The sequence below is a fragment of the Mytilus trossulus genome, chromosome 2 (assembly GCF_036588685.1).
Source record: "Mytilus trossulus isolate FHL-02 chromosome 2, PNRI_Mtr1.1.1.hap1, whole genome shotgun sequence".
Classification (NCBI taxonomy): Eukaryota; Metazoa; Mollusca; class Bivalvia; order Mytilida; family Mytilidae; genus Mytilus; species Mytilus trossulus.
Genome location: NC_086374.1, coordinates 27,074,059 through 27,083,742, shown reverse-complemented (window position 1 = coordinate 27,083,742; position 9,684 = coordinate 27,074,059). Strand labels below are relative to the sequence as shown.

General features: G+C 32.2%; 1 protein-coding gene across 1 annotated transcript; it reads right to left on the bottom strand.

Annotated features, from left to right (window-relative positions):
* Positions 1-791: 791 nt before the first annotated feature.
* On the bottom strand, positions 792-9,280 carry LOC134705690 (uncharacterized). Its single transcript, XM_063564410.1, has 3 exons — positions 9,178-9,280; positions 4,701-4,822; positions 792-1,070 (listed from the first exon to the last, which is right to left on the bottom strand). Exons 1-3 carry the CDS (start codon positions 9,212-9,214, stop codon positions 792-794), a joined length of 438 nt encoding a protein of 145 aa, XP_063420480.1. The 5' UTR covers positions 9,215-9,280.
* Positions 9,281-9,684: the final 404 nt, after the last annotated feature.

Sequence of the window (9,684 nt, the reverse complement as noted above, 5' to 3'; positions counted from 1 at the left end):
TACGCAAAAAGGGTGCTATTTGGTACGCCAAAAGTAGCACCCTAACTAAAATAGTTGCAAAGTCAAATCAATTGCGAATTTAAAGATACTTAAAAACGAAAAGTTGAAAAAAAGTTATCAAAAGTAACAGGATTATAATTTAATACGCCAGACGCGCGTTTCGTCTACATAAGACTCATCAGTGACGCTCAGATCAAAATAGTTCTAAAGCCAAACAAATACAAAGTTGAAGAGCATTTATGACCCAAAAAAAGCGTTGTTCTAAATACGACTGGGATCATTATTGCCTGGGCTCTAAAAGTTTCAGCTAGTTAATGTGTGGTAAAGCCATTATACATTTTGCGCCTTCTCCATCACCCCCCCCCCCCCCCCCCCCCAAAAAAAAACCCCAACCGATGACAACTCCATGCAGCTCTGATGAAAAGCAACGTAATCAATACCATCTGTAACAAAATTAAGATGCTTGAAATGATATTTTCTAGTAACTATGAAATTCATATTCAATTTTTTAGCAGGATGAAAGAAAAATATAGACCAATACGAATTTTTCAGGAAATTTTACTGTTTTCATATTACAGTAACTGTCATTTTCTCGTCTTTAGAGTTTCAGTTGTGATTTGAATGATACCCTTATCCTCAAATCAAAGATTTTGATAATAATCGTACGTTATTAATTATTGCTCAGATTCAGGAAAAATAGATTATGTGAATTAACCACTATAACGTACAAGTGTTATCATTTTATTTTGAGCAATTAATTTTAAAATTATTGAGAATAAGTTGAGTGACAGTCATGTGTAAGGAGCAAGTCTATGGATGAGAACGCATGCTAATAATGTCAAGAAGATAGTTTGAATATACGGTGAATTCAGATGACCGCTGTTACAGAAATCTTTATCATCACAACAAGTTCTGAATGAACAACCGTACACTTTATATAAACGGTCCTTCTTTTCACAATATAAGTTATCTGACTCGTTTGTAGGAATGCATGTCCCAACTGAGCAGGATTTCACTACTGATGTGTAAATGGTTGATGAATTGTATTCTTCCATCCTGTAGATTACTTTCTGTAATTAAAAAAACAATACCTTAATTGACAAATATTTATATATAGTTTAGTGATTAAATAATTCCCATGAGAAGAAAAAAAAACGATAACTGCTGGTGTTTTGAATGACATTCTTCTTACTATACATTCTGACTGATATTCAATAGTATTCAACTATTGTATGTCAAAAGAAGTAAATGTATGGTTAAAAATCATTTATCAGTATCAGAGAAGTATATAAACAACTGCAAAATAAAACTTAGTTCCTTAAAAATGACCTGATGACCCCAATGTCCAAGATTAGCGGAGGTTTGGTGCCTTTAATCATGTTTAACCCCACTATATCATATGTGCCTGTCCCAACTGGGGAGCATGTAGTTCAGTGGTTGTCGTTGGTTCATGTCTGTCATAATTGTTTGGAGGGTTGCTTTTTTTTTTAGTTGGGTCGTTGTTTAATAGTTTTCTCAATTAAAATATTTTATATTTTTTATGCTGTGGTCTTTTAAGGACGACTTTTCGTTATATGTGCTTTCTAATTGTTGAACGTCGTACGGTTGTCTATAATTGTTTTGAACATCATTTGAACCTTGTAGGATAGTTGTCTTATTTGCAACCATTGTCCAATCATGGCAAATCTTCTAAATTTTATCCCCCCCCCCCCCCCAAGGGTGACTGGGGTATAGAAATATGGTCACTTGGTCTTATCCAGACCGGCAGTAAGACGCTTGCCGAAGTGGGGCGTCCGTAAAGCTGTGCGGGATGTATCAAGTTCGCAGTCACGTCCTGTCAGAAGGGGGACGTTAAATCCGATGCCTCGTGTAAAGAGAGTGCCACGTTCTTTGCACGTTAAGAACCCTTGCAACAACTATTTGAGGGGTCCGTAGGAAGCATTGCAAGGCAAAATTTCTGTCCCTATCCAAAATACCCTCATTTTCCAGGGGCAGTCCAAATTTCCCCGACCATCATCCCAGATGGCCTCTATTGTATCAACCTACCTATTGTATTTATTGTGAACTTGTTCTCGTCCTGAATATGCATGAAATATTTGCCACTGGACGTTAAGCAACCAACAATCAATCAATCAATCTAAATGTTATATACTTATACACATTGACAATTGCTGAATATACCATGATAAATCTTAATTATGTAAGTTCAATTTCATTACACTTGTGTTTTACGAGTAATGTAGGTATAAAGGTTATCTCCATCTAGACACATTTAACGTTAATGATGAATTATGTCGAAATCTGCTGTAAGTCGTTATCTCTCAAACAGAAGCAAAACACAGTTATATATTCAGTTGTTTAATTGATTTCGTGCCATTCTATAGACACTGTGTTGGGCTAAACCATTCACCCTGAAACGTCGAACCTTATGATTTATATTTATAAAATTGATAGATGGTAACTGATAATATTTCATTAAATTTAATCAGAAAAGTATACAAAAATACCGAACTCCAAGGCAAACTAATCAAGGGGGAAGGAAGTCTTCTCAAACTGACAAAACCAAACGATAGACTTAAACAAGGAAAGGAACGAATGCAAAACAACTGTCATATTCCTTACTTAGCGCAATCATGTCCATAGAACAAACTATACCTCCGTCTATAATTGTCGATTTATTTAAATAAACAGATTGAAACCAACGTCAAACATGTTATATTGACCTTTCGGTTATTCATTTTTTTCTGGTATAGATTACAAGTATACGTCGGTTTTATGCGGTAATGAACATTATTTTGTAGTTACTAATCTGGAAAAATAATAGGTTAAAAAAACATTATCATCTAAAAATTATCGGTGGTCTAATAAATTCATCGTTTTGTTACAATCTCGATATGGATATATTACCCATCACATTGATCGGTTTAAAATTCTTCATCTACAATTTAAGAAGGAAAAATGGAAAAGTAGAATGTTAATCTATGACATAATGAACTGAATATGCTTGTGGTATCTACCGAATTGATATAATGTTAAAAAAAAGTATTACTCAAGTTAAAATTTATAAATATAACCATATTAATGATATTTCATGTCAACTCAGAAGTGCTGACTACTGGGCTGGCGATATCCACGTCGAGGAAACCTCCACCAGCATCGACCCATTGGTTGTAAATAAACTCATCATAGATACCACGCTTAAAATTGTTCACGCCAGACGTGCGTTTCGTCTATAAAGGCTCATCAGTGACACTATAAATTTTGCATGTGTATGGTTAGCGTTGTCGCACGCCTTACCCTTCACATTATACTTCAGAATCCATCCATTAATATATAATTAGATTAAGTTCAGGTATTTTTAAAGATCATAGTGAGACATTTGTTTTAATCTACGCAAAACAGTTGCACTTAGTTTCTATTTTCAGTCGTCATTTTATGAATGAACAAAAGTCATATATAAATCTTTCTTTTTGTCTTTGATCAAATACATATAGTTTTGTTTGTAATGTTAGACAGCCAATTTTGCATAGGTACTATTTTTGTACTTAAAATCTGTAGTACTGAAAATTTACTTTTGATATTAAAGTCATATGAAACGAGTGGGTTCTGAAAAATAATGTTTGTCCATTTCTTGAACCAATGCATGTATACATCATGAACTTAGTCCTCTGTGCACGATTTTATCATTTTTTTTCGCAAATATATCATATAATCGTCATTTTTTTCTCTCTCTGTTTGTTATGATTTAAAAAATATGGCTGCTCATTAAATGCCGTGTTTTGAAGCCGAGTTTTACCGATTGTCACCTTATAGTAAACAAATCACAAAAAGCATGGGTATTGAGCACGTGTTTAACATGTGTATAATCAGATATTTGTTTATTTTAATGACAGATCCATGCGAATTGTGGTCACCGGATTTTTACGAGGAGGGTTACGTTCGGGTCACTATGCATACGGAAAATATGTCGGCGAATTGTTCCTGGAAGCAAGCAATTAAAAATAAGTAAACTTTTTCTAAATGTGGACAAATTAAAGAACTTTCCTCAGAAAAAAGTATATTTACATAAGTTGTATAATGGAAACTATCCATTTAGTTATAAAAAACATATGCATATTTTTTTTTTTAATTTGAGGTTTCTTATGACTTTAAGAACTATTTCTTAACTTTAAAATTATTGTACTATTTACGTACCTGTATTTTACAGTACTTGATTTGTACTTAAAATTGTGGTTCAGAAATAATTCCAAAAGCGATCACAATATTCCATGTTTGAAAATCATAATTTTAAGAGATTTGAAATAGACATACTATCAAAATGCTGAAAATGTAACGTTGTAACCAAAAATATGTAGTTCTTAAATTTTCAAGTACAAATCAAGTACTGTTAAATACAGATACCTAAATATTACAAGAATTTTAGAGTAACAAAATAGTACTGATCATTAGAAGTAGATTTCCAGTACAACCAATTTTTGGTACAGACATAGTACCTATGCAAAAGTAGCTGTGTAAACATCCAAGCAGTCATTAAAATGCTATAAGATTGTTTTGATTGATGACATCTGAACAGCGGTGTACTACTGTTGCCTTTATTTGTGATCATTTGACTGTCCGATTTTATTTTACTAGCAGCTTAGAACTACAGATTTAAAGAATTAAACAATGATATTGGAGAATCCTTTTCGTAATGCACTTACCTGACAAGACGCCCCTTCTTGACATGTTTTCTTTTCTGTATTATCATTTGTGTTTTGTTGTTCACAAAAAGTTCCGATGCAGTTCCAGCAGCTTAGTGTAAATACATGTCTAATTGTCATTACTGCAATGAAAAACAAATTGCGACGTAAAGCTCACCCGTCAAGCATATTTAGAATTCATATTTATATTCAAACAAGATTCATAGGGGTATGATAAAACCAATTCATACACCATATGTGAAAATGTGTAGCACATTTGTAGGCTTTTACAGCAGTTTTTATGAGTGTTGATCATAAATTTGGATACAAGTTCGTCCGGGCGTCAGCATTTTATTTATTAATGATATTTTTTGAGTAAATGCCCGCAGGGGTAAGCAGAGAAATCAGTAACTTTGAAGTCAAGGAGAATGGTGCCACCTGCTCTAAATAGACGAAGAATATTGTGTTTCCTAATATCTTTTTAATTACAAGTACCCTTATATTCGAGGTAGAGGAATCACTATCGTTTTCGGGAAGATCAAGATAAAAGTAGCTGCAATATTGTTTTGGTAAAAAAATAACAATATCTTTTCGCCTTATATTTTTAACCTTTCGTCATATAAATTTATGATCATATTTCTAGACATATCGCTGGTTTGTGAGAAGCAGATGTAATGTCACTGCATAGTCAATGCAAGTCAAGTTATGAGGACTTTCTAATATAAAAGTTCAATGGATGATTGTAGCCTCATTTCATGAATTATTTATTATCAGCAAATGTCAGCTAATCAATGACATGTAAACAATATAAATATTAATCATGTTGCGAACAAAATATAGGACCATAGAATAGTGCAACGCCTATTTCACTTAAGCTGATAATTTGCCTGTTCATTAGATTTGTTGCATTTTCAGGGGAACAACACCTAGACAAAAACTTCTGTTATACAGTCAATTTAATTCCTTTTCTATTTCCCTTATTTTATTTATTAAACAAAGTTACTTTCTATATATTTAGTGTTGAATTTGATGATATACACTCATCTTTGTTTGGTATGTTTACTGAAATCTTCCATTCTAATTATACGATAAGATCGTCTGATACTCATTAGTATGTCTGTCTTTATTTTCCCTAGAGTTATATGGGAAAGAAAACGTTAAAACCATTTTTATTTGTCACTTTCTATGTTTAAGACTACAATTGTCATTGACTATTTTGAGAAAAACCACTACAATGATATTCAAAACATTTTATAAATTTCTGTCAATAAAGTTTGTGCGTCTGAAGCTATTTTCTTGACAATTGTATTATAATTGGATAGCAAAGGTTGTACAAAGAGCTATATGATTTAAAAGAACTTAAAGAATTCATCAAAGGTTAACTTTTGAAAAAAAACCAAAAAAAAACGATTTCTCTTCATGATCTGACAGATGATTATAACATATCTTGATAGTGTAACGTCCATCTAAAATGCTGACTAGTTAATGTCACTCTAGTTTGTTAAACTATAACAAGCAGCTGCATCCTTAAACATAAAACTATATCGTGTAAGCTCACCCTCAGGCTACGCCATGATAGTTTGTTAAAGTGTAACGGATAACTTCAACTAGCTCGTTCTACTTAACGGGTAGATTCGCCCTAGTTCCAAACTACAAGGGATAACTTCATTCTAGTTCATTTAACCTGAACGGATAGCTTCACCCTAGTTCGTTAAACTAGTACGTGTAACTTGACCCTAGTGCGTTAAAGTGTAACGGATAATTTAACCCTAGTTCGTTAAACTTAAACGGGTAGCTTCACCCTGATTCGATAAACTTTAACGGGTTACTTCACCCTAGTTCGATAAACTATAACGGTTAGTTCACCCATGGAAGTATTATATTGACACCTGTCAATATAATACTTCCATGGTTCACCCTAGTTCGATAAACTTTAACGGGTAACTTCACCCTAGTTCGATAAACTATAACGGGTAACTTCACCCTAGTTAGATAAACTTTAACGAATAACTTCTCCCTAGTTCAATTAACTATAATGGGTAACTTCACCCTAGTTGGATAAACCAATCCATAATGAGCAGCTTTTCCCTATATATTTAAAATATAACGGGTAGCTTTACCCTAGTCCAACTATAATGCAGGAAAAGTTATTCAGAAATAAAGTTGTTGATCTTCCTCAAAAATTGTTATAGATTTAATTTCATTTATTTACATAAAAGATTTATTAGAAGATGAAATTCACCTATTTTTGACAGAGACAAACGTAGAAATATTCTGTCACTTTTCTAAAAGCACTGTAACATCTGTATATGGTCGTATATGTACTAAACAAATATCGAAAATTACACAGGACAATTTCCGCTATCATGTACATAATTATGGAGAATGATTTGAAAGATTTGCTATTTTCCAATCATCTTCTATTCGGTGACAAAATAATCGAAATATCGCATTTAAAAAGTCATTAGTGTCGGGAAAAATCCAGGATTTTTTTGTATTTACCTGAAATACCGGAAGACGATTCTCTGTAAACATCTTAATCAGTCTTATAGTTTTCCTGTTTTCACGTAATACACTTTTTACAAAACAAAGGAATAGATATTTGTCTCAAGAGTTCAATAGCTTCCATGTATTCTCCAACATTGTTAAAACTATAATTTATGAATATTTTACGAAAATAAATGAAAGTAAAGAATCACGATTTACATTAAATTTACAACTATTAAAATAAAATATATTACTGTATATTTTTTAATTCACATTTTGTAAATTCGATGTTTCTGAATAGCTTGAGACAGTATAATTGAAATTAACAAGTGTGCAACCTCTATAAAATTTATAAACTTAAAAGAAACGATGCAAATATAATTTAATATGATCCTTTTAATCAATTTGGTCATTAAACTATAGAACAAATATACTAGCAAATACTAGCAAATATAACATATCCAAAAGTGCATGTAGCATAGATTAAAAGTAATATCTTTCACCGAAGGTAACATACGCCATTGTGTTGGTGTTCACAAAGAAAATTGAACATGGCAGTTTTTAAATGTCATTTTGTGTATTATGCTTCAAAGCATTTGATTTCGTTTTTGTCTTTCCTTTCGGTCACAAGGGGTTGAGAATTACACCAGAAACGTCTGTTGTATGAAGGAAATCAAACCATGGATTTTTATATGACTTTTTCTAATACTAGTACTCAAAATTTACTGATAACCTTTTCTTGTGTTTCTAGTAGATAAAACTGTTCAGATTCTTTTCAAGTTAATCTGGATATTAAAAAAGAAACATTAGAAAAACTAAATGGAAAGATAAAATGCATTTGCATGTAGGCTGCGTTTCCGTTATATATGACAATAAAGTCAATTTATACTTTGATGGCTTAGATTTCTATAAACCAACAGAAAACAAACTCTTAAATGGAAAAGCTTTGCAATTTGTATAAGAAACAGATTGCTTCTAGAGCTGAAAATATAATGACACAATGCTAAGCGTGCTAAAATGTGTTTCTTAATTATGAAAAAATCTTCACAGGTAAAGAGTATTCCTCATATATATTGTAAGATTGCCGACTTTAAAAAAAACCCTAGTGACTAGTTGTTAACCTGTGTCAAATATCAAGAAGTAGTGTTGCAAGTCAACATGAATAAGTAACAAGTACGGTATACTCTCCGATTTATAAAATTTGTAATAGAGTAGTAAACCAGTATAACACAAAACTGTCAACGACTTTTTATGTCCCATGTATGGGCATTATGTTTTCTGGTCTGTGCGTCCGTCGGTTCGTCCGTCCGTTCGTCCGTCTGTCCCACTTAAGGTTAAAGTTTTTGGTCGAGGTGTCTTTGATGCAGTTGAAGTCCAATCAATTTGATACTTAGGAAACATATTCCCTATGATAGGATCTTTCTAATCTTATTGCCAAAATAGAGATTATGCCTTTTTTCACGATCCACTTAACATAGAAAATTATAGTGCGGAGGGGGCATCCGTGTACGAGGGACACATTTTTGCTATAATTACATCTATTTTGTGCTAAAAAGGACCATCATTAATTGCTCAGATGAGGGGTGGGCATATGTTATAAACGTGCTAACTTTCTGCATGCTTCAATAGAACGTATGTAGTTGGAATAAACTTGTTTCATTCAATACAAACATAAATCACACAGAAGGTCTGTGTAACTCGCGCATTGTTTGCAAAAGACATTCACTGTTTATCAAAACTCGCAGTATCAAAAGTAAAAGAACCTTAAAAATGTCAAAGTATCCATTAAAATCAATATGGCAATATTAAAAGCGAAAGTTTTACTCAGCAATTGTAACGTTATAAAACAAAATAGAAAGATTATACTGCTAAATTTGTGCATCTTTCCTTAATGATAAGACTACATTTTTTTTTTATCGGAAATGTACTTCAATTTAGTTCTTACATCCGAATTTATTTGTCATATTTTTGTGCGTTGACTTCTCTATTAATTGCTTAAACATATTCTTACCTATTGTCAGCCAGGTTATTACATCCATTACACACATTCATTCCATATTCTAATGGTTTCTCACATTGTATTCTTCAGCGGGAGCATTTTTTCTGCCCATAGAAATCTCGATTAAATTAATAAACAGTCAGACACTTAGCCTTTGAGCAAGTGATAGGCTGCAAAAACCAATTTCATTTACATGTTTTCTAGCTACAATAAGTCTTAGCGACTTGTTGATTGATACATTCAAGCACATAAACTTCGAAAAGAAAGTATTTCCAATCACATTTATTCAAAATTCATTTATTTATAAATAAGCATTGGAAATCAGCAAAACTGGTAAAAAAATCAAATTATATTAATATGGGCTTAAAATGAGTATGAGATAATGAGACAAACATTTATAGTATAAACAACGGCTTAGAAACCTCATACGAAAACAGAACTAATAACTTATTAAGTAAGTATAATAGCATAACAGTGGATATACTTCATTAATGATATAGCTTAAGATTAAATGTTATT

Coding starts and splice junctions, on each gene's coding strand:
- LOC134705690 (XM_063564410.1), bottom strand. CDS start 9,214: ATGTGTGTAATGGATGTAATAACCTGGCTGACAATAG. Junction 4,823..9,177: donor AATAACCTGGCTGACAATAG/GTAAGAATATGT, acceptor TTTTCATTGCAG/TAATGACAATTAGACATGTA. Junction 1,071..4,700: donor AAGAAGGGGCGTCTTGTCAG/GTAAGTGCATTA, acceptor TTTTAATTACAG/AAAGTAATCTACAGGATGGA.